Source organism: Halictus rubicundus, chromosome 1, assembly GCF_050948215.1.
Source record: "Halictus rubicundus isolate RS-2024b chromosome 1, iyHalRubi1_principal, whole genome shotgun sequence".
Classification (NCBI taxonomy): Eukaryota; Metazoa; Arthropoda; class Insecta; order Hymenoptera; family Halictidae; genus Halictus; species Halictus rubicundus.
The window spans coordinates 25807555-25834033 of NC_135149.1; the positions used below are offsets into that span (position 1 = coordinate 25807555).

The following is a 26479-nucleotide window of genomic DNA, read 5'->3' on the forward strand; positions in this document are numbered from 1 at the left end:
GGCAAAAACGAATTGGTGCAGTTTGGGACAGTCGAGGGATTGAAAGATTTTGAGAATGCTGATATACTGTTTCAAACTTGTTACAATTATTAAAGAAAGTTTTATATGGCTACTTGCACCATCGTTGCAATTTTTATTTTGCATAGAGAAGTCCACGTGTCAACGTGTAATTTTCTGTGGGTTTTTTTTTAGATTAATATAGACGAGTCAATTAATGAGTAATGCTTCCAGCGGATTTTTTTAGAATTTTGGTCGCTTTTGGAAGTAAGCAAAATTTTCATTGAAATTCATTACGAGATCCGCTTCACCGTTTATCAGACAATGAACTACAGTAACACCGTTAATGCAGGGATCCTTCGACTAATTCCGACGATTCGCGTCAATAACGCCGACTATTCCGAGAAAACAGAATCTTTCCGATTCTACGAAGCGAGCAAACAAGTAACTCGACGCTGAATGCATCCGGCTAAGTGATTAGTAAACTGCGAATCATTATAGAAACGTGGTATGTTATGCGCTTACACGAAACAATTTTGAACACGACTTTTACAAATTTACTTATTCACATAATTCTAGGAGAGCTGCTGTGTCAAGAAACTACTTCTTGTATTTTCCAATCAAAATGTATTAGCTTCTTTCTCGCAGCTATACACTTCAAACTTGCATCCAGTGTATCTCCCAAACTTTCCATCAGATTGACTTGAAATTTTTAAGCATTGTCGTTGATAAAATCATCTGTAATGTAGCGTACCTTTTTTCTTCGTGTCTCAATTCGTTGAATTTTTATGAATGTTAGAAGTTGATTTCGTACAAAGTTGAATTGTCTACAGCGAAGGAAGAAAATTTTTAGGAAGCTGGCATTTTTTATTTTCTTTTTGAATTATTGCAAAATCATATATTTCTGTTCAACTTGTCGCAAAAGTTTTTATTTTACATACTGCAGAAAGATTGAACGCTGGACGAAAGTGACGAGGTTCTGACTATGACACGTGGTAAAATGATGCTGTGCTACTCTGTCAATTTGCAATTTTAAGAAATGAAAAAAATATAAAAATGAAGCTAAGACGTCGCTTAATATTTCCCATAAACTCCAGATTTTTTACCACGTAAAAAACACCACCTAATTTAACACTAGGTCTACTGAGCACTAAGAATGACTATGTTACAATACTTTATAAAAATAACATGAATGTATCTATCAAAATTTGTTAAATAATTCCTCATGGATGCAGCTTCACAATCTCAATATTTGCAAGTTAAAAACGATAGAATCCGTCATTTTGACAGGTCCCGTAAATCAACTGTTAAGAGGGTAAGGCGTTCACTGATTTGGACTATGTTACTTGAAAATGCGATTCTTATTCGACTGTGGCTCCCATTGCACGGAGTTTTCGAAAAAGAAGTTATAGGCAATAGTTCTTAATAGAAGGGGAAGCTGCAGCTCTACAAAACGATGCACTGAACGTAGATCATTATTCATCATTAGCGGATTCCTTCGATCCCGACCTCGACGCCGCGCGTCGTCGGAATCCCTGACGTGTTCGCGAACGACGGTAAACAGAGTTCGCGGTGTAAAGAGAGAGAGAGAGAGAGAGAGAGAGAGAGAGAGAGAGAGAGAGGGCGTCGGGACGTCGAAATAGCACCGCGACGTCGGTTTCGCAACGCGATTAAATTATATCGGCGTAAAACAGGAACAGCGAGCCGCGATATAAAGTTTATTGCGCGCCGCGGGGAACGAACCGCGTCGACGCGGCTTTTCCGCGCGAACGAAATTTTTTTCTGCTCTCTTTCTCTCCTCTCTCTCTCTCTCTCTCTCTCACCCTCGCTCTTCCTCCCTGCTATCCTTTTTTTTTGTCGACGCTATTCTCCGATTTCCCCCACGGTCGACGGCGTAGCCGCGAAATTTCAGGGTGCGTCGCGCGTCGCGGCCCGCACCAGCCCGAACAAATAACGAGAGATTGTTATTGTTTTTACGCGCGACAGCCAGAGCGACGAATTTTACGAGCGCGCGTTAAACAGCTGAATATTACTGCGATCGTAAACTCCCTTTTATCGTTCGTTCGAATCGTTACGCGATTCCCGGCGGATATAGACATACGCGCGCGCGCGCGCACGGTTTGGCCGGGGCGGACCGTCTGGGCTAATCGATCCATCGATCGATGGATCCGGATCGATCACCGTCTACGCCGATTTTAACACCGAATCTATCGAACCGGTCCTAATTTTTTCGTTCACAATCATTGAAACTGTGAAAATGTTTTCCGGAAATTGTCGAAAAAACTTCTTTCTTAGAGAGCTTATTAACACTAGGTTTACTGAGCGCTAAAAGTGACTATTTTGCATTACTTTGTAGAAATAACAGGAACGTGCTACCCACATTTTTAAAATAATATATACCCAAAGAAATAAATTTGTTAAATCATTTCTCGTGTATGGATCCTTAGTCTTAATAATTTTTAATGGAAAATATTAGAACCCGCCATTTTGACGGGTCCCGTAAACCTACCGTTAATGTATATGATATAATAAAAAGGAAAGATTCTGATATAAAAATTATTACTGCAATCTTGAATCTTGCAACTAGTGATTGCTGCCTCCTCCAGCGTTTTAACACTAGGTTTACGGAGCACAAAATTTATAAAAATAACAAGAATGAGCTGCCTAGTTAGCCTAGCCTGTTTAGCCATTTTTTTTACAACTTAAACCCAAAGAAATAAAGTTGTTGAACCTTAGAATCTTGATATTTTTAAATTAAAAATATTAGAACCCGTCATTTTGACGGTTCCCGTAAACCTAGTGTTAAACAAAGGTTTGCATACCGCAGCTTTGACGATTACAAAGAATTGAACTTGACCAGCAGAATTTTTTGAGGTTGAAAACTCAGTGAAACAGTGCGATTAAACATTTTTGAAAACGTTCGTCATATTTGACGGAGCGCGTTTTGTCTCGTTTCAGCAAAAATTTGTTAATGGTATTTAACTGGCGATCTTAAAGTCTGCTTATTTGACGCTTTAATTGATATCTTGTTAGATCCTCGTATTAGTTATTTTTTTGGCCAATTCGTGTTCAGTCAAGTTTTTGTCGAGGTGCAGGATTATATAGTGCTTATTCAACGGTTTACGACTGATTAACGGACTGCGGATTTTATGCAATTGTGGGATTTTATGCGCAACACGAATGTGCAGAGTATTGAATAACTAATGCCGCAGTAAACGTTTAATCAGATCGTTAACTGTATTTAAACATCAACAGTTACGACGAAACTAAAATGTCCTTTTCTTAGGCTTCTTGCGGGACGTAAGAAACTCTATATTTGCATAAAGATTTTCAGTACAAATAAAAAATTGTGTCCTCCGAGGAGTAAACGAATCCTTCGGAATTAATGTACAACACAGGGGCACAGAGTATCTCCGGTATATCTCTACACGTTTCATTTTGTAAAGTGCAACACAATAATTAAAAAAAGGCTCTTCTACTCCGTTCTCTACAATAAACAAAAAAAATAAGTGGATCTTCATTAAATTTTCTCCGCCTTCCCATAAAATCGTCCACAAAAACCGTAATTTACGATCAAACGCATGATGTAGCAATCAGTGTTAAATGCTTTTAAATTGCAGCAAAAAAGTTCTCGGCTAACGATTGTCTTACAAAAAGAAGTCTATAAAAGCAACAATTACAACAACCAAGTGTCGAACGTTTTTGCAGTGCGATAAAAAAAAATTCTGCAATAAAAGATCGCGTTAGAAAAATGCGTTGAAAGTCAGGTAATATTGTACGAGCTGAAACACGTTGCATTTCGGAAGAGATTATGGTTGTGTACTCACCGATATAGTAGGGGTCAGCGTAAAGGGCCGCAGCTTTCGGGGACGTGTATCTCGGCGAGTCCTGGCCGAATTCATCCGAGCCATACTGCAACAAAAAAGGCCAGAGAAAATGATTAAAACACAGCAGCCAGATACAGCGCACGAAAGATCGTTCAGAATTGAAAGGCGAGGTCATCCGACGAATAAAGTCTATCAATAATGCAACGGCACGATTCCTCCCGCGAATACAGCCGTGGATTATTGACACGCGGTTGCAGTTTCAGAGCAACACGTTGCAACAGCACGGCCGTCTCAATGGCGTCAGTGTTAGTTAGAATGCCAAGCGTTTACGGCACAATGAAAATATGTGCCGAGGAATTATCACCGTGTTGCCAGAACGACGATCTTCTCGCGACTCAAGGATCAAAGTATTTTCGACATAGATAACTCGGACAGATCAGCAAATTTCTCGTGTTCCGCGCATCCGCGCTGCGCCGGTTCGTACTTCCTGTATTTGCACATTTTTTACTCTTTCTCGTTAGTTCATTTAATTTCCTGTACATTGGGTTTCCCTTCTGTGCAATAAATACGCTAAGTAAATTTCAGACGGTGAATTGTTCAATTTTTATTTATCGATAATGTTATTTTCCTAAATTATGCATATAGTGCAGATTATTATCTCGTGAGAGAAAATCTAAAATTGGTGTTGTAACAATGGCTATGATCCAACCCTCATTTGCAAAACCTACTTACTGAATTCATAAAAGTAGGTGTACATATAAAAATCTACAATCTTCACAATCCCTTAAAAAAAAACAACTTCCTAAAATTAAGAATCCGAGTTAAACAAAATTTCAAGTTGATGAAGGAATTTTTTCGATGGATACAAACCACCCCCACCGCCAAAAGCTCCAACCTGATATTTTAATTTAAAAAAAAATGTATAGAAATGTACAATCACCACAATCCTTCCAGAAATCGTCCCAGAATTAAAAATTGATTTTAAGCAACCCCTAAAAACGTTTCACAAAATTTTTTGGATCGACAAAAGCCACCCCAACTTTCAGAAGTTACCACCTAACCTCTCATCGCACAAAAATACACAAAAATGTTCTACCAGCACAATTCTAAAAATTATCTCAAAATCCAGAGCTCGGTTTACACAACCCTTAAAATCACTTTATGACGATTTCCAAAATACCCCCAATTTCCAGAAGCTGCAATCTACTCTCTCGTCACACGAAAGAATGTACAATCCTCCCAAAATTACTATACCAGTTCACACAACCCCCGGAATTATTTGATGACAATTTTCAACAGTACCCAAAAATGTCTCCTTCCCCCACCGTGTGTCTCAAATCGCATCCCCAATCACTCGGTGTCCGAATCGATGGAACCCAGTGTCCCACACCGACACTCCTCATAAAACCATCCTCAACCCTTACCATTCTGTATCCGGTGTAGTCTGTAGGGCACACAAACATCTCGACCGGCGAGTGTGTCTCAGCAAACGACGGTAAGAAGAAGAAGAAGAACAAGAAGAAGAAGAAGAAGAAGAAGAACGAAGTCAGATCGCGTGGTGGCCCAGCAGCAGCAGCAGCATCACGGACGTTGGGCTGGGGGGTGTGCGGGTGTGTATATCCGGCGATCTACGACGTCGGGACGCGGTCACGGGGGTGGAAAGCTTTCGGCGGGGGTTGAGAGTCTCGCGGCGGCATACCCTCGTCCCAATTTCGCCGTGATATATGTTAAAATATTCCGCGGCGCTTCCCCGCTCCGAAAACTTTTGTCCGTGGGTATCCCCACCCCCGCCTCTCGGCCTCTGCTCTCTTCCGCCACCTCCACCTGCTGCCAGCGAGGGTCCTGGAGGGACAGGCAAGTTTCGGCTAACGCGAGGACTATGGTCGTCGAATTTCAGCGGTTGAAAGCGGCCCAGCAACTTTTCCCCGGAATTCGCTCGTGGAAAACCACCCCTCGAGATTCACCAAAAAAATAGAAATAAAATTGTACGACGGTCGAATTTGTCGATAGCACTGCACTACCGGTAAACTGTTCGCCGACGGTTATGGCGCGGTTCGAAGACACTGTGGACAGCACCAAGAAGAGAAGAGGGGAGGGAGAACCGAGGAACAAGTGTCGAGGGCGGCGAAACAAACGAGGAAAAACGAGACACCGAGCACGCGAAGGGTGACGCGAGACTGCGAGCGGGCTCGGCTGCGCGCCGAGACGCGCCGAGTCGCTAGACCAGCGGTGGGGGAAGCCTTCTAGCCAATCAGGGGACACGGAATAGTCGAGGGGCTAAGACGCGTTAGGTGTCGTCCTTTTGATAGCCTCTGTGTGTCGTTCGTTCCCACTTTGAGGAACGACAAATTCGCACAATTGCGAATCCGCGGCCCGCCGCCGCCGACGGCCGTTCTGACGACTCGGGACCTGTGCCAGCCAGTCTGCCATTGTTTCCGACACGTCCTTCTACTGTGGCGAAACACTTTCTTTTTAAACTGCAGCTTTCCGATCTCCGACCAGGTTGCTGAGATTACAATTTCATGTTCTACAAAATTGCCAACATACTTGCTTCACTTCTGCGAAATTGCTTAGGAACAGCTTTTACTGGAATTTTAATGTTTTTGAAATTTTTGGGAAGAGTTTGGAGGGGCTGCTGCCCCCTTCCGTCAACAATGTATAGAATTTTTTGGAATTTAATATTGCACAGAATTAACGCGTTTAAATTCATTTCTGTGAGATGCGCAGAAATAATTTTACTAGAATTTTTTAATTCTTCGTTTTTTCAAATTTAAATTTAATGTTGTGTAAAGTGTCTTAATAATTATGTCAATAACCTTGAGACTGTTGATTTATTTTTATATTGTTATTTGTATAACAGCTACCTACTGGGATTGCGTTTTTAGAGTTCAACACTGTGAACAATTTGTTAATCTCTGTATTCACAAGACTGCGGTATCAAACTTTCATTTATCACAATAATGTTTCATTAATAAAATCAGTTCACTTTTTGAACTGATTAATTTTCGGAATTGTTTGTTAGTTCATTTCTCAAATTGATTTCTATTTAGAATCACTTGTCGACACATTTTTTAAATTGATTACATGTCAGAACTATTTGTCAGTACAAACCCCGTCCATAAAATTAGTGCCACTGGTTGTTGAGCAGTGCATAAAATCAGCCGATAAACAGCGATGTTAAAAATCGCACAAAATATCAATAACCAGTTCCCCGTAGCATTGATAAGACATTATGAACTTTTAACGTGCACTACCTCCGGTGTTTTAATACATTTATAGCAGTCGTAAATGTACAAAACGCAATAAAATAAACAAGTTTACCGAGAGATTGAAAAGATTTATGATATCGTGACAACGAGACGTAATAAAATAAATAAATTCGCATCCACCCCGAGCTTTCACAAATCAGTTCGTATAAAATTTGTATCCGCAGAAATGTCGAATAATTAAAATATCCTCTGTATCCCGACTGCGCTATAAACTCAATAACAATGTTTATCGAACTATAAAATATTTTTTCACCAGACGAGAATATAAATTAAAAACAGATCACTACAAAAAATTCCACTGTTTTCCAATTTAAATAAAACATTCTCGAGGAACGAAAACTATTCTAAATTCACATTGTGCACATTAGAATTTCTGAGCCAACCTAATTTTTTACCAAAAAGCAGATCAAACAACCCTCAATCAGCCGAATATAAACCCAAAAGAGCCTAACTTAAAAAGAAATGCAAAATAATTTTCTCTTTTCGCTGTTTCTCAGTTAAAAATATTTTCGACGAATGCACCCCTATGAAACAAAAGCCGCACAGAAAAGAAATTCGGGGGCAAAGGGTTGAACCGCCCCCGGTTTGAAAGGGTGAACATCGCGGGCAAAGGATGGCGGGAAATCTGATCCGAGGAACAAAAGATCTTCGACAGCGTTCCGCGATGCGTTCGTATCTCGCGAAAAGAGGGGCGGGGGAGGGGTGGAAGGGAGGCTCAGGCGAGCGAAGGAGTGGGGCAGAGGACGGGGCACATAATTGTACGCGATAAAAGCGTCGAGTTTATCGCGGCAGCAGTCGATAACGGCTTACAAATACGAACGATCCGGTGGTGGGAGTCACGAGAGAAAAAAGCCGCTGCTAATCACGCGATAAACGCTCTCGGCCTCTGGACCTATTAATTTAAATGAATTGCTTTGACATCGGCCGCTCTGATACGCTCTCCCATACACGATTTCACTTCTGACTCTACTCCCCTTTTTCCTTCCCGCGAACACGTTTCCCGTTTCGTTTCTTTGGGAGGCTGCGGTGATTAACGAACCTGGTCATTAAATTCAAAACATCTTGATCCCTCTGCCCCGTTTGTCCTTCGTGAAACATAAATTTTCTATTTACTAGAGTGGTGCTTGAACGATTCCCATGTGCCGCCTAATACCAATAAGGGTAGATTTTTTATATTACAGTGACTTCTCTATATATGTCGCCGAGGCCTGGGTGATAAAGGCCTAGGCCTGGGGTATACCTCCTGGACGATACATGACGTGTCGTTGACATATATCGAGAATTCACAAAAAGAGAATTCAAAAATCCTGCCAATGTTGCAGTGTTCTGTGAAAAATAACACTAGAAAAGTGTCTCCATCATATTAAAAAATTGTCCCCAAATAAATCTCGTCTACAGAGAACAATAAGACCCTGAAGAAGCAATCAGAGGGTACCCAGAAAATTTATCCGAGCTGATATCTCACTATATCTCCGGAAGTCCTCTAAATTCGCGGCCGTGTGCCAGCTAGACAGAATTATAATAAAATTTTTCGCGCGCTATATCACCGGGAGTAAAAAAATCGAGGTCCCACCGATTAAGATCGAGGAAATTGATCCAGGGAAGCGACGATGGCACGGAGAATACCGTGGTGCCAGGACCTGGTGGCCGAGAGGAGCCACCTTGTGGCCAATAATTCACGTTTTATTTCCGAATGGCGGCGATGGGGCGGGGGATGGGTTTCGGGGGGTGGACACGCAATAATAAAAATGTCCGGCGGCCGGACGGGCAAGGAAGGCGGATCAGAAATCTTAATATGTCCTGGTTGGGTGTCCACGGTGGCGAGAGTCAGCGATTTCCAGCCAATATAAATGTCCTACATTGATTTAGTTCGCTTTTTCCCGGGGGCTGCGGCCGACGACGAGCGACAAGACGTAGAGGGTGGCCTCCAGGAAACCCGAATGGAAACGTCTCTGTCAGGGAAATTAGCTTCCTTCGGGTTTGAAATAGGACAGAAGGGTCGGCTACGAGCCGGGCAACGCGTGTTACGTGACGCCTTCGGAAAATTGAGCACGTGATGTCTGTCTCACGTTCTCATACCGGCTGTTTTGCCCTTACAGAAATTATTGCCCGACGCGATACTCGGAGAACTTCCTACTATCCTCTTACGTCATCTTCAGGGACTCGGACGCGCGCCTAATCAAAAATTCTTTCATTCTTCATACACGCTGTTCGATCAAAATTCGTTCACCACACGTCTTAGTGAACAACATTTCAATTTCAGCTGCTTGACTTTTCGTAATGAAGTTGGGTCCATTTTGACCCAGAGTTGAGGAGATCTCATTCAAAGTCTCCACCTTTCAACGGCCTGATTGGGTTGTTAGTAGATGATGAATTTGTAAGCATTTATTGCAAGAGTAAACAACATTTCACTTCTCTAAATTGCGATGCAATTTGAGTCGCTCGACTCTTCCAAATGAACTTGGGTCCATTTTGACCGAGAGTTGAGAAGATCTCTTTCAAAGTCTCCACCTTTCAACAGCCTGATTGGGTTGTTAGTAGATGATGAATTTGTAAGCATTTATTGCAAGAGTAAACAACATTTCACTTCTCTAAATTGCGATGCAATTTGAGTCGCTCGACTCTTCCAAATGAACTTGGGTCCATTTTGACCCAGAGTTGACAAGATCACATTTAAAGTCTCCATCTTTCAGCAGCCTGTTTGGGTTATTAGTGGATGGTGAATTTGTAGGCATTTATTACAAGAGTAAACAACATTTCACTTCTCTGAATTGAGATGCAATTTGAGTTGCTTGACTCTTCTAAATGAAGTTGGGTCCATTTTGACCCAGAATTGACAAGATCACATTTAAAGTCCCCATCTTTCAGCAGCCTGTTTGAGTTATTAGTAGATGATGAATTTGTAGGCATTTATTGCAAGAGTAAATTTTATTTCAACTATGAGTGTTGATTGAGCGAAGGCACTGAGGATTTTTGAAGTTGCAGAAATCGAGATAGAGAGAAAAATTTCGCCGTTGGGGGTCACATTACACGGCAAACAACGCGAAAGTCTTACTCAACCTTTTTTTAAGCAGGTTGTGTACCGAGTGTTAGTTCAAACATGGTATAAATAGAAAAGTAGACGTCTAGCGATAACGTTATCGTAGAAGAGATGCGTTTTCTCACGTAGTTCACCACGAACGTAACAAGTTCTATGGTTGTAATTCATGACAGCTCTCAGGGATTATATGGCGCTCTTCTAGCCTTTACCTAAGATAATTTTGCATCTTAGATTGCTACAAAGTTTTTCTCTTCATAGGATTTTTAATTGTGCACTCGTGCAAACTTTATTGTATTTTCTGTTTGGAAAAGCGTAGCAATGCAGATCGACTTTCTAGAAAAAAGATTGAGAAAAAGAAATTTGAAAAAGATCTCGGAAAAAGTGCATTATCCCCAGACAATTTCTTTCGCGTTACAATAATAATTTTGTTGTTGTTACAGCCAAGACATCTTCGCGTATGGTAACATTTCCCAGACGCTTCTGATTTACGACCAATTTGTTCGAATATCTCGCTACACTAATTAACCCCGAACCGAATTAATTGTGTACCAAAATAACAATCGCACTGTACCTATAACGAAGAAGTTCAACACTCTACTTAAGTCCTCGATAAGAAAAATAATTCAGATAAAAAGTCGTGGGACGAACAAAACAAGACGATCTTTCCTCATTATTCTTCCCGAGCTACTAATTAGTGATCGAACAAGATGCGCAGAAAAATCATGTTTTACTGTATCAGCTGACTCACGACAAAAATGCGAATCTATTTCAGATATTAATTGACTTAAAAAATTTATTCTATTACACTTGTCGATTCCACCGACTTAATTTCCACTAACTCACAAAAATATGAAAAATATGAATTCTGTCTACTGTTTCGCTCACGAAAATATTGTTTTATTCCATCTATTATTTCGCTCGCAAAATCACGATTCGAACTAAATAAAAAAAAAAAAAAAATACAGCGAGGGCAAAACTGAGTCCGGAACTGCAGCAAAAAAATTTTGTAGCCTGCAGGTAATGTTTCCCGGGGGGAAAAGGGCGAATGATCTCGCAGCGATGACGAATTAGTAAGAATTACGGAGACAATCGATTCCTCTTCTTGTTCTTCCTCTGTCTCCGTGTCATCGCCGTTATCGACTACACGTGGGCGGAAATGGTCGGTGCGAGAGCCGGGGAGAGCTGCGAGAGAGAGAGAGAGAGGGAGAGAGAGAGAGAGAGAGAGAGGGTTCCCCCCGGTTCTCAGTATAATAGATCGCCGATTACCCCCTTATTAATTACTGTACCAAGACGCTCGGCCAGGAGGAGCGATTCGACGTAACCAGCTGGCACTTCGCTCCCATGAGAACACTTCTACCGGCATTGCTGCGCTTCCTATGCATATTCGACGAGTCATCTACCAGCATGCGATCGGAACGATAAAGTGATTCCTTAAATACTGTCTTCGGGACCCGATGGAATAAATTAGAGTGGCCTGTGAGACCGATTTCTCGAGACAACCCCTAACACGCCCTTATCACCACGGAAACGCCGATCTCAGCGCGAACGGAACACTTTCTGCATGAACGGTAAGAAGTTATATGAAGCCGTATCTATTCTAGTCCTGATAAATTGACAAATTTTTTAAACCTAACAATATTCTCCAATTCTTCTTATGCACTGGTCTGTCCCCTGGTCAGTTCCACTCGTCCATTTTTACCATAACTATACAAAATCTGCAGTTTAGTCATTCCCGTAAAATTGTCAACCCTGTCATATTAACCCCTTGCCCTACAATCTCGAGTCAGACTCGTGGTGAAGATTCTGAAGAGAGTCTAATAAATATGTATGTTATTAATTTCCTTTAAACCGAGATAAAATTCTATTTCGTCGTAGTTGGTATACATCCTTCGGAGAAAACATAGGCATACAATAACGTGAACGAACGATGAAGAATTTCTAATCATTATAATCACAAAATAAATAGTAGTGCGAGGGGTTAAAACTTGTTCATATTGAAATTTTTGTGGATTTTTCTCATTTCGTGAGAATTGAAGAGGATCGGAAGAAAATTGTTTGTGCGAAAGATGGAACGAAAGTGGCATCGATTTTCGTTGATGTGTAAATTTTCCAACGCTTTAGAAATCAGCGTGAGTAACGCAAGCTGAATAGTATTCTCCACGGACTGTTTTTTTTTTTTCTCGAAATTGCCCGGCTAATAATTAGCTCTGACGAACGCTGTTGCGAAAGAACCAGCAGCCGCAAGGATTAGCACCGGAATACACCGATCCGATTGCGGAAACCTCGAGGAGCTTTTCCCCGTTAATTAGTTGTATCAAAGCTTATCAAAGTTATCGTATTGTTCAATAAATATGTGAAAACCGCGCGCGCACGGAGAGATTCGATGACAGATGACCGAAGCGCGTTTCGAGAAGAAAATGATCGCTTTGAACGTCCAGCTAGAAAGTTCGTCCCTGCTTTCGAGGTCAACGTTGTGCCTGTAAATTCGAGTGAATCGGCTCCGAATCGGCCTGTACAATGTGGAAGACGGACGCGCGAGTAAAACGAAAGTAAAAGCCCGTCGAAGTCGACTTTCACGGATCGAACCGACAGATTTGCGAGCGTCGGACGTCCGATAGCGTATCGATAACGTATCTGTTTATCGGTTTAATTAAATTTCAATGAAAATTTATATACCCTGGAAGAATGGATCTCGAGTTATCGTGACCCTGGGCCCCGTACCGGCCGCATAATAGATTAAATGCGGGGCGATTTGTAAAAAGGACGCAACGGTCTTTAAACTAAGTGGCCGGCGTGGCACTGATGAATGCCGGATAATTTCTAACGAGCTTTGCTCCTCTCTTCTTCTTCTTCTCCCTTTCTTTCTCTTTATACGCACCCGCATGAGACTGTTTACTTCTACGCAAATTGATCGTGTCACGCACACCTTGTTGCCAATGAGAGCCGGTTTCCTTCGGGACGGGGGAACTTCCCTTGAGAACGATCGAACAGGTGTTGATCGAATGCAGGACGCTAATCTAACGATGCTTAGACATGTAGAAACGTGCACGACGTTAGAAGAGTGGGAAAATATAGTTTTAATTCTTGGTTCGGTGCAGGACTATTTAAACGAGTGGAGTTGAGATCAGGGGTATAGGGAAAATATATTTTTACGTTTAGTTTCGATGCGAAAGAAATTACGTGTGCGGTGGAATTAAAATGGGATTTTTAGGAAGATGAGAAAAATGTATTTGTACCTTTGGTTTCAGTGGAAAATAGATTTAAATATATAAAGACATTGCAAATGTTTTCTACTTATACTTCTAAAACTAAACTAATTCATAAGTCTACAGAAATTGGGTTAGACGTTAGTAGACTCAGAAAAATAGGTTTTCAATAATCAAAGAAATTAGAAATATTTTTATTTATTATCTTGAAGCTAGATTAGTTCACAGGTCTAAAGAGATTGGACGTGTATGTTTGGAAATTAAGAAAAATACATTTTCATTTTACTTTTCGGTAAAACCACTTTACACAGTCAAAGATATTGCAACTGATCCTTGCAAGAATAAGAAAAATATATTTGCACTCTTGGTTGAATGGAAAATTGATTTAAATATTTTTGTCCTTTCTGAAATGTGATTTTTGGAAGATGAGAAACATACAATTATACCCTTGGTTCAATGGAAAATTGATTTAAATATATAAAGATATTGCAAATGTTTTCTACTTATGATTCCAAAACTAAACTAATTCATAAGTCTACACAAATTGGGCTTAGACGTTAGGAGACTCAGAAAAATAAGTTTTAAATACTCAAGGAAACTGGAAATATTTTTACTTATTATCTTGAAGCCAGATTAGTTCACAGGTCTAAAGAGATTGGACTGGTATGCTTGAAAATTAAGAAAAATGCATTTTTACACAATCAAAGAGATTGCAACTGATCGTTGCAAGTATAAGAAAAATGTACTTTTACCATTGGTTCGACGTAAAACTAATTTAGATGACCAGAGAGATTAGAGTTGCACGTTACAGGGGCAAGAAAAGTGTATTTCTACGTCGAGTGTTAATATAAAACTCGTTTACATGATCGGAAAGATTAAAATCTGAAAAGAAGTATGTTGTAGAATGAACAGTATAGATATAGAAAATGGTTCCTGAAAAGCGTCTGTTTTGCTATAAAACCATTTTAATTGTATACTGTAAAGGAGAAAAGTGTCTTCTAGAAAGCAGATATGAAAAAATAATATACAACGTTTGATTGATACAAGAAACTGTAAAAAAATGGAAGCTGATCGTGCATTATTATTATCTCCGCGTGTCGGAAATTAGAAAAGCAACGAAAAATTATTTCTGCTATAACTTTTAATATAAAATTAATTGAAATGGTCGAAGTGATTAGAGAACGTCCGAGAATGATGTGTGTGTCTTATAGAAAGTACCTAGCTTCGGAGAAATGTAGAAGATCGTTCAATTTGTAACAAAAAATTGTAAATGATGGAAAAAGGTGTATTCTTTACAGCTATAGTACCATGCAACACTGTATCGATGGTTACAAAAATAAGAAAAAATGTTTCTATCGTTACCGTGTTAAATCGACCAGACACATTAAAAATTGGAATGTGAAGGGAAAACGTGATACACCGAAAGTAGGTCCAGAAAATTAATACAACGTTTGACCGAGATCAGGAACAATAAAAAATATAGAAACAAACTGATAAAAAGGCTATATTTAAACAGATGACAGAAAACATTAATAACACGCATGGAAACATCTGAGAAAATTGTGAATTTGTAAATTTGTAATTCTGTGAATTGTAATCTTAAAAACCAGATTTAAAAACAGTGGTAAGACGCAGCAATTTAATTAAACAAAAAAAAAACAATATAAATAATAAAATATAATATATAAAACGCAAGCATAAATTTCCGGTTAAAAATAAATTATAAGAGCGCATTCGCCGAAACATTGATTGGCTCGCATTTTATTGTGCGAATTGGAAAATCAATTTATTTAATATTATGAAAGAGACAGAAATGAAACGGACCATTTTAATCTGATTATTTTAATATTAATAAATCATGGTTCTGAACCAAATAATTGATCAGAATAACTTCCACGTTATGTTTAAAAACTCGAATTTCCACTTAAAAGTTATTACGAGACCTACCATATTAGAATAAGAGGAATTAACATTTCCGGTAAACGAAGGAGAAAACACGGATCTGCACCGGTCAAAAATGAGAAATTTCACGGCCGATCGTAGCCGGCCCACGAATGTGGGAAAGAATCGGCCGATAAACCGTCGCCGTTGATTCTCGTATTTTCTTTTACTAAATTTATGTTCGTTCAGCCCGTGTAGGACGGGGTCCCGATGGTTTCCCATGGAGGAGGGTACGGCCGGCCATAAAGGAAATACCCGTAGATGGAATAGGCATGTTCTGACACAGGACGACTTCCGGTTGTGCCATTTCGAACGTCCGCGACGAATAGGAATCGAGCCACGCTCTCTGTTCTCCTCGTCGAGCATAATGCGGCTGCGAGAGCGTGTCGCGTCGTTTCGCATAATTTAAGCACAGCTCGTCGACCAACGGCTTGGAAATCCCCGAAAAAAAAAGTGAACAACAACCCCGGTAACAATAAACCAAAACCCACAACACAGGATCACCTCGTCGAACAGGTAAACCGATTCGAAAACGTCTGACTTTGGCGGAACTGCCGCGCGTCCACGGTAACGCAAACTTAAGTGACCGCCTCCACCCCCTTCCCCAATTCCAAAAAATTCGAACTGACCCTCGAACTGAAGGTCAAACGAGAGCTACACACGTTTAAATTGGAATCAAGTCATACCGGTACAAGATATAAATGTAATTTTATTCGGGACCGAATACGGACACTTAACCGGGGCTGGTGGTTTCTGCCGAATTTAACCGAAGGAACGGCGGAGAATTTCTGCGGTAAAGTTTCAACTGGCCTGATCGAAGCTCGGAGTTTCCATTTTTTTCGCCATTGGGGGAATAGTAATTACATAGCGTGCATTATGGATCAGTACGCGTAAGTGTGCGCGCTAGCTGTTCCACAGATTCGCCCGAACTTTACTCTCCCGGTCGCGTCCGGTATCTCCGATTTCGCGGAATCGCGTTTTATCGGGCGCCGCGGAAAAGAAACGGACGGAAGGAGGGGGGGGGGGGGCGAAAGTTTCGCAAAACACGAGAGATACGATGCCGCCTAATATTTGAGATCTCATTAGCGAACGTTATTCCATACCGACACCCGATCGGTTGTTGTGCTGACGCGGAAACCGTGCTTACAAATCCAACACATACACACACACATATATATATATGTACATATATATTTTACGCCGGCGAACGAGGAGGCGGGAACCGAACCGTTCACGGGCAATTACGTTCGTTCCGCGCTGAGAAAGACGAAAAAAGACACTGTCGGAGAAGACAGAGAGGAAGAGAGACAGCGAGACCGAGGAGGAGAGAGAGAGAGAGAGAGAGAGAGAGAGAAGCCCGAGCCGAGCGAGGATGACTAAACCGGTACCAAAGAAAATTTTCCGGAGTCAGTCTTTAAACAAAGAAGCCGCGACGACGACGATACGATGTGCAAACAGAAGTCTCGGGACCTGGAATTCATTTGCGACGAGTAAATCCTCGGCGGAAGGAATCGGCTGCTGTGGAGAGAAAGATGGAGAGAGAGAGAGAGAGAGAGAGAGAGAGAGAGAGAGAGAGAGAGGGAGGGGATGGGAGAGGTGTCGGAGAGAAGAGGATTGGGATCGTGAACCGGGTACGATCGAAAGCTTACCCTGGTTTTAATTGGCACCCACTAATTGGTAATTATCAGGCGTACCCACTCGTGGAAACCTGACGTAAGAGGCTTAAGGCCGTTTACACGGGATGGAGGATCCGGTGGCGGAGCGGCACCAACACCAACGCTATCGCTATCACCGCCATTGCCAACGAGGAGAGCCCGTAAGGTGTACGTCGGTTTACAACGGGTCGGGACACAGAGGCGCGCAGGTGTGCATATGTAATTCCGTATGGGTGCCTCGGCTAGCAGCGCGCAGCACGTGAAAAGAGGCTAGAGATCAACGACGTCTACATTATTTATTAGCCGTATCGTCGCCGCGTACATAGCCGGAGCCAAGACAAACGGCTGCATAATCAACAATTAGTTGGCTGATATGGTCTACGTGATCGGTTTTTAACGAGCGAGCCGCGACGACCACGAGAGGCCTCGATCGACAAGACCAGTCGCCGGCGGTGGTCCCCCCACGGTTCTATGGGGGATGTTATGGGACCTTTGGTGGACCAGCTTCTTTTTTTGGATCGGTAATCGTGGGACAAGAAGCTTAGGTTGTGGGGAAATTGTGGAACTGTTAGGTGGACCGCGAGACGAAAATGTGATATGGTTGAGTACTATAAGATTTTGATTAACAATTGCATATGAAATTTCAGAAAATGCTCAGAAGATAAATGAAGAACCTGAACGATCAAAATATTGAATTTCTACCGTAGCGTATTTGGAAAATTTTCCATCTGTAGAATATGATGATTGCAACGGTGCTTACTTTAACACTAGATTTGCGGGACCCGTTAAAATGACGGAATCTAATATTTTTAAATTGCGAATATTGAAATTGTAAAAATGCATCCGTGAGCAATGATTTAACAAACTGATTTCTTTGGGTATATATTATTAAAAGAAATGGCTAGAAACTTTGATCTATAGATTCATGTTATTTTTATAAAGTAATGTAAAATGGTCATTTCTAGTGCTCCGTAAACCTAGTGTTAATTAGAAAATTTTATTTGACGGTACAACCAGAAAGGGGACGATTTTACGTCAAAAATAAAGAATAAAATTTTTCTATACGAGGCTTTGTTTTCGAGAAAATCCACTTTGAGTGCCAGACCTAACCCTAACCTAGGTACCTGATCTCAGATCTAGTATCAAGGGTAGCTCAGTGGATTTATGGTGCGAGGTGCTTGGATGCTAGGTCTCCAGAGCACCAAAAATGTTAGGCTAAGGAGTAACACGTTGCAATACCTGGATTCTAGAGATTTACAATTCCATTTAACACGCTAAGTGCCACACCGGTCCGTAGGGACCGGCGCTAGACTTTCCGTTCGGGCCCAGCCGGTCCCCAGGGACCGGCCACAGATTTTAGGTTCATGTTACGGCACAGGTCTGCCCTTGCATACTGATTGTGAGACTAAAGATTAGGGGACAACGCAATTTATTGAAAAAACGTAAACGAAGGATTTTTTGGCCTGAATGGAACGGCAAAAACGGGCTTGGTACTTAACGTGTTCGCTAAACTGCACAATAGAATTATGGTTGGAGGTGCATAGCTTGTCATAGACGTATAGAACAAAGCACCGTAGAACCAACAATAAGACTGTTTAGGGTATAATAGACATAAACTGCGAGGTTCTTTAGCGCCCGTAGGTCTAGAGATCACGATATTTAGGGCAAAACTGGAATTAGAGATCAAGATGTCTACAATTGACCTGGAAGGTGAAGTGTCTAGGTTACAAGGTAGCTAAGTGTATACCTGAGTCGAATAGGACCTAAAGTACAAGGTAGCTAAATTACAGTTCAGATTGTACGGGGTCTAATTTGCATAAAGCCTAGAGCATGAGGTAGCTAAGTTCCAGAGTACGATACATAGTGCTTAACTTGCAAAAGACGTAGAATCCGAAGTAACTAAATTGCAGAGAGAAAGTACCTAACTCATACAAAGTGTCGAGTGCTATATAGCTAACAGACACGCACTATATAAAATATAGTACGCTCTGCTAAACCTAGAAAGAATCCAGTCAGTCAAGAGATATTGCAATATTATTGAAGTATATTGTTCGAGTTTGACTTGTACCACCTAATAAAGAACCGCATCGAAAGAAACAATATCGAAGCTTACTTCAGACGATATCAGCAAGCCATATATAGCTCCGAGAAACAATATACATACTATATCTTTGCTATAAAGTATCCAGATTGCGCCAGTGGCGAAACTGTTCAACTTCTAATAGTCTTAAACTGCAATTATATTTTACGCGTAACTTACGAAGTAGATAGACGCTATCACACCGAGTCAACGGGACACGTGGCACTAAACTAGAATAGTAAGATGCTTACGTCACGGTAAACCTAAATTATGAATACTGAATCACGAGGTATTCTCATTGCGATATAAACCTGAATGGTGCAGCCGGCTACGCAAAGTCATCGCCTAATCGTACGCGCAAAAACAAAATACTCGATGCGAAAAATAAAAACAAATTAATCACTGCAGTCAAAATTCAAGAGCTGAAGCTTTTCACGGCGATTACGGCAATCACAAACGACTGAATTATGAAAAATTAAGGAAAAACAAAAACGGGTAAAAATTATGAAAAAATAAAATATGAAGTAAAAATGTGTGCTGCACGGAAATATGCGAGGAACAAAATGGTTGAACGCGATTAGTCGATTAGTTATTGAAATATCCTGCGCGAAAATGTGTTTTCGATTTTGTACAGTGAATTCTCGATATATGTCATCAACACGGGTCTTGCCATACCCGTGTTATGTTTACACTCCTCGGCGTCCGAGGCCTTTCGAGTTTCATGGCCCCTCACTATCCCGCGGTAGGGGGGATAACTCCGCGACGTTTATCACCCCGGCCTTGGCGACATATACATACAGAGAAATCACTGACACTGCTACTGCGGAGCACTACATCTCGTCATAACTTTGTCAGGGAAAGCGTTTTCAAGGTTGTATACTTTTGAAAAATGCTCGGACAGGCTCCCCGAGCTTTCGAAACATAGCGAGCGCGAAAATCGGAACGTTCTACGCGTAATCGCGGAGCTTCTACCCCCGGCGTTGTACGCTAATTACGAGGAAGCTAAGCTGCCCGGCAGCGGCGAGACAGCTGAATTTCGGCAAATCCGCCAGTGACATACAGGTAATCAAAGCGGTACAGCGGTAGCTGCCAGTTAGACCGTCTAGATTTAGGTAGCGATCGCTCGCGCCGCGGTACCCGGTGACCCAAAATCTACCGGATCGTAGATCATCGGGCGTCTGATCTACCCCGCGCGCCTAGTTTATAGGGGAATTAGTCCCGGTAGTACCTGGACAACGATACGAGCTCGAGCCATCAGACTCGCACAGAGGCTCCCGTAATCTATATCGGATTGAGAGACGGAGTCGATCTACGGGGCCGAAGTCTACGCTCGAATATCTGGGTTACAATGCTAACTGGTAGCGCTGCTGTTCGTACGACGATCCCAAGTTTCCGGCTGCTAAATCAGTGCTGGCTTGGCACCGGGAACACGCCGGTTCACCGACACGCGATTCGTCTTCCGACGCGGCCGCGATTCCGCGGTACAACAGCTTCAAAACCGCCGGTTTTTCCGCGCGCGCGCGCCGATTAAAAATAAGTGATCCGGAGATTTCGGGCTCCGAAAGCGTCGCTGCTTCATCAGGAAGTCCAACACGCTTTTGTGACAGAAATGAGTACAGCGAATGCTCGATATATGTCAGCAACACGGGTCTTGCCAGTGTCGTGTATCGTCCAGGAGATGTACCCGAGCCGTGTTATGTTTACACTCTGCGGTGGCCCCTCGCGGAGTATGCCCCGCGGTAGTGGGGATTCTTCCGCGACGTTTATCGTCCAGGCCTTGGCGACATATATTGAGAAATCACTGTTGATGGTACAGCGCACAGGGAAGACATATGAGGATTTCGAGAATAGTGACACGTTATTACTGCTGCGATTATTTAACAACAGGTTCTTCTTCAGCATCGACAGCTTAGTCATTAGTACACTGCGGATTTTTGTGCAAAATAGAAATTGTTCAATTGTACGAAACAGATGTTAAATGAAACTGTGTATTCCCTTTTAATCATTTTCAATAGTCGAATGCAGTAATTTTAGTCAGTTCAATCGTCAGCGACGATATACTCAGTGTTTAGATTTCAACTCGTTCAAAAGTTTCAGTATATCCACGCTATGCAAATATAACACTCGTTCAAAATATAGTGATTTCGCTGTATATGTCGCCGAGGCCTGGATGATAAACGTCGTGGAATTATCCCCACTACCGCGGGGTATACCCCGTAAGGTGCCGCGGAGAGAGGCCTCGAGGTGTTGTTGACATATATCGAGAGTTCATTGTAATTGCAAAATAAATGGTGAATAACAACGGTACTTCAAGTGACATAATTTTTATCGCATACTCTTATGTTTTCACTACGAGTATCTAAAAGTTCATTCTCGTCGGTTTGTTGGTTCAGCCGTTATAATTTAATGAAAAAAGGTTGACACTTCATTTCACGCGTCCGTAAACCCAGCAATTTTTCAGATTTCATCCGTATGTGAACAAAATCCATAACAGTACTATGATAAGTGTCCGATTTCAACGAAATAGTTGAAACTCGTGTGAAATGCGTAAAATGTTCGTGGCAGTGAACGTGTTAACAGCGGGTAGTGTAAAAACAAATGGGGAGACGCGAACACGGTGTATCGTTCCTCGACTCCCGTTGACTCATTCGATCAGAACGCGAGTCTCCGAAGAGAGCAAGGGAGAGTAGACTCTGCCGATCGAGTGGCAAAGCGACGCAAAGTCGTCGGATCGGCGAGAATTTCGCAGGCCACCCGGTAGATTCGGCCGAACGGCCGCGTTTCTCTTTCTCGTCGAGCACCGACACGCCGTCTCTCTCGCTCTACGTCTGCTCGAAGGGTCGACTCATTCGTCGAGAATGTGATTTAAGCCTGCATAAAAGACGACGGCCGTGCAGAATTACAAGAGGCATGCAGTTCCGCTCGTCGATATACGAAGGAACTTTCCTCTCTTGTCACCGCGCGCGGAATACCGAACGATCGGTTATCGCGTTCTCGCTCCCGGCTCGTCCCCTCGCCTACCCGCCGAAACCCCTCTGCCCGTCCCCCTTTTCTCACGAATCCCTCCGAACGGGAAACTTTTTCCGGGAAAATAAAGCGATTCCCTCCAGACACCACTCCCACCCGAGACCGGCACCCTGTTTTTCCGCCCCTACTTAACCCTGCGGCGCTTGCACGCGCGACCGAATCGCCGACGCCGCCGATTTTTCTGTATTCCGAACGGCCGGCGATGATTTGTGCGAACCTGTCCACTGGGTGGCGCGAAATCGACGGACCGCTTCGCCACCTGCTAATTAACACTTTGCTTCGTCACTCAGCTATCTCGAACATCTTTTTCATTCAGTGTCATTTATTCCGGAGAAGTGGACAGGCACAGATCCCTCGTTTTGCAGAGCTCGAGCGAACGTAACAAAAATGTTGACCGAATCGACGTGCATCCGGTGCAGTTTATGCTAATATGAATACAATAACGTAATAAAGTGAAATAATTAACGCTAAACCTACCGAGCCTTAAAAGTAACTGATACATGTTGTCTTATAAAGATGACGAGATTGAATTTGTTTGGATCCTGTGCTGTTTTCTCGATATATGTCAGGAATGCCTAGCCGATAAATGGCACAGAACTATCCCCACTGCCGCGGGGTATACCCCGTGAGGGGACATGATCCAATGCCTCTTCGCTGCTCTTTCAACGCAGATCAAAGAACGGCGTCTCCTGGCCGATATATGTCTCTGGCTAGACCCGTGTTTTGGACAAATATCGAGTAAACACTGTATAATAATTTAATCATTTCCACGAAATCATCCTTATACAGAGGATCCTCGATGTGGCCCCACGGAAGTGGGGATAATTCCGCGACATTCATCACCCAGGCCTTGGCGACATATATAGAGAAATCTCTGTAGTTTCAGTAATTGTGAAATAAAAAATCTGGGACCGGTCATTTTGACCGGCGGTGGTAGGTTTAGTGTAAAATATCAATTGTTTAAATAAGGGCCAAAGCTACGGTAAGACAATATCAAATAATAGTGACACCTCCCCGGAAACTTTCAACTTGGAAAATTGCAATAACTCAACTAATATATATCAATGTTTCTGTGCAGAATTAATACAAAATCAATGCAAATTTAACTTTCAGCACTGGAAGTTGTTTGGAGTACGGAATCCAATAATTTCATTGCATCAGAATTTCGGTGGAAGTTGTTAGAAATTATTTTTTGGTCGGATAATCGTGAATGTGCAGCATTGGTCGCGTAATAACTGAGCACCCCGCTTCGATAAGTCAAGTATATATGGATCATAGAACTAGGGTGGACAACTATTGTGACCGTAGGTGTATCGCAGATCTCTTTTTTCGAAAAACCAGTTGTGATATGTTGACTGCCACGTGGGTTTTATGTGTTTCGTTCTGCGAGCACCGTTTATTTTATTCGTAGCGGTGATCAATGTTATTAATAACGATTATTCACTATCCAATGATACGAGGTTTCTAGTCTGTTATTCAGGCATGCAGTTCACAAAAACGAAAAGACAAATATAGAAACTCTTCTTTTGCCACTCTCAAAAAGATGTATTTATCAGAACGTTTTAAATAAATTGCTTTCCTAATAAATTCACTCTTATGATTTTTACGAGATATGACAAACCATTTTTTATTGTAGCATTAAATAAATTAAATAGAGTCTCGGACCAGCCTTGGTTCTATTATCTGAATACGTTTTCCTAAATAACAAACTTCCCAATGGGAAATATTCAAAAGAACTTTATTCATGATAATAAAAATTGCAGTACTAAACAAATTCTCCATTCAAAGAATTCCTCATTATTATGGAATTAAGAATTCCTCGCAAGGATTTTATTTGTAATCATCAAAGATGTATTACAAAAATATTTTAACTGCTAGACAAACAAAACATAACACTAAAAAGCCTTGGTCCTATTATTTGAATACTTTTTCCTAAATAACAAACTTCCCAATGGGAAGTCCTCACAAGAACTTTATTCATAATAATAAGAATCGCAGTACTAAAAAATTCCTCATTATTATGAAATTAAGAACTCCTCATAAGGATTTTATCTTTAATCGTCAAATATGTATTACAAAAATATTTTGACTGCCGGATAAACGCTTCCGCCAACAATAAAACACTGGCAATGTATATCATTCAGAGCAAAACAACTGAGCAATAAATTTTTCTCGCGTATGCATTCCGGGGCCACTAAATTTGACGTTAGCGTCTCGAATGATCTTCCAGGATGAAATCACGAGCCTGGACACCGGAGCACGTCTCATCAACGTCGGCGAATGTTTAGTCTACAATCTGTTACTATTGTTACCACTGTTCTACCCTTCGCAGACGATATCTATTTCGCGTTCGAGGGCAATTAGAGCTCGTTTGCTGCGCGCAAGAACCCGCGGAAAGAGACGCAATTTTCACGACGACGAGGTTATCAGGCAAGCAAACGAGGACCACGACTAGCAAGAAGATCATTTTCCGTCATTTCGAGGGCCAGAACGGAGGAGGAGATACTAGCCTACATTTTCACCGGGCGGACGTCACTTTTTCTCCGGGCGAACGGTTCGCGGAAAACGTTTCGCAATGGCGGACTCGGTAACGAAGCCTTTAGACTCGGCGAAAACGTCTCATCGTGGCGATCCATGGATCCCCGTTTCTTACATGCATTACAAAATTGTACCTCATTTCTAATGTAAATATAAATCTCACGGCGTTAAACCTTATGGATAAATCGCGGATTTTATAGATTTCTGTATATTATTTTCGACTTCCTAAAATCACTGAAAAATAAAACACATTTTCTTACAATCCACTTGGCCAATTCTTGCATAAAGTCTACTCCATGGAGGCTCTACTATAATCCGATAATCATGAATGAAAATTGTCTCCACGAGGTGGCAAACGTGTCCGAAATCGAAGTCCACAATCTCTTCTGACAGAAGCACTGTTTAATTCATCGATAAAATTGTTGTAACAATATCTAAAATACAGATTGAATGGATTATATTTCACTTGAAGTGAGATCTCAGTAAAATTCGTGTCCCCTGTGTTTTATGAATTGTGATTAAACCGTGGGTCTTCATGCATTTATAAAAATCTTCAGAATATTATACAACATAAAATTCAATAAAAAAAAAAATATTTACGCATTCCTCACAGTACAAATTCGCCCGGTTCCTCTTTTCAGATGTTTTAAGAACTTGAATTTCTTTCTGTTTGTGTTGTGAGATGTATTTAGCTGGAAGTAATGGTTCCCTCAAATTTTCCTTTAATTTCAACGAAGTAAAATTTAATTTTTTCCTTTCAATTTTAGCAAGGTAAATTTTTCTGCGCCCCGATCCCAATTCTGTTTTATGTTTCCAGAACTCGTATCGAAACTTTTATCGGAGGACCATCTGCGTTTTCCGCGATTATTGGCGGATAATCAGGGTCGATATTCGAGCGAACGGTGGTCCGACAATCGAGAGATGTTGATAGCGATTAAGCTCGGGCCGGAACGCCGCGAGCAGAGGATAGAAAGGCGAGAGACAGGCGGGACTTTGCCGTGTGGGACGTGCACCACGCCCGATCCGGAATATTTCATGCGGTATGTTTTTTTTTTTTTTATTCCGGGCTTTTTCATAATCTTGTCTCTCGGTTATTACCGCTATTAACGTGCGGGCTCGGTGAACGCTCGTTAATTTCGCCGGTAGGTACCCTTTTGTCGGTGACTGGCCCCGACCGGATAAAAAACGAGAACAAACACCGGCAGAGGAAACAACGAAACTTTCCGTCGATTTTCCATGCACGCGGGAGAGAGGATCGGCGGGATTCTTTTTGGTCTCTTTGACACCGCTAAAAATCGTAATTACACTGTCGAAAAGTGACTGTTTTAATAAATAATACGCCGGGAAAATAAATTGGCTGCGCGGTTTTTCGGTCCCGCGAAGCCCGCGGCGAATTCGAACGATTCGCAGCGAAAAAACTGATCCGCCGAGGCTGCCAACGGGGGACGCGAGAACATCAAAGGCACTTTAATGATCCCCCGTCAACTAATTAATATAATTGTCTTCCAGAGAGAGAGAGAGAGAGAGAGAGCTCCGGCAAATTGACATACCGCCACCGGAGTCCGCCTTATTTATTCTATCCGCCGGGAACACACCTATACGCCGTTAGTTTACCTACGCGAACCCCCTCGCTGTGGGTGTTAAACACCGGTACAGTACCTTCGCAGTTCATACTAAAATATAATAATTGAGCTTTACGAACTGCTGCTCGTTTACGATCCGTAATGGCGGCGAAAGAAAATTCTTTTTACGTCGCATTGTTAACTCAAGCCTGAGAAAAACTGATTCAATTTGTAGTTGGTAATTTGTGATGCGCCATAACGTTCCTTTTGAAATCAGACCGGCGGAGGGTTATAAAAGTTGCAAACGAGTTCTGGTCTATTAAAACGAACACCGTGA

General features: G+C 41.8%; 1 protein-coding gene across 9 annotated transcripts in view; it reads right to left on the minus strand.

The window, feature by feature from the left end:
• Positions 1 to 26479, minus strand: part of Da (transcription factor daughterless) — a 275108-nt gene that overhangs the window by 29277 nt on the left and 219352 nt on the right. For all 9 annotated transcript variants that reach the window (XM_076796347.1, XM_076796332.1, XM_076796365.1 and 6 more), the window contains one exon: positions 3825 to 3909. In XM_076796347.1, coding sequence (XP_076652462.1) covers positions 3825 to 3909 — 85 coding nt within the window. The remainder of the gene's footprint in view (positions 1 to 3824; positions 3910 to 26479) is intronic.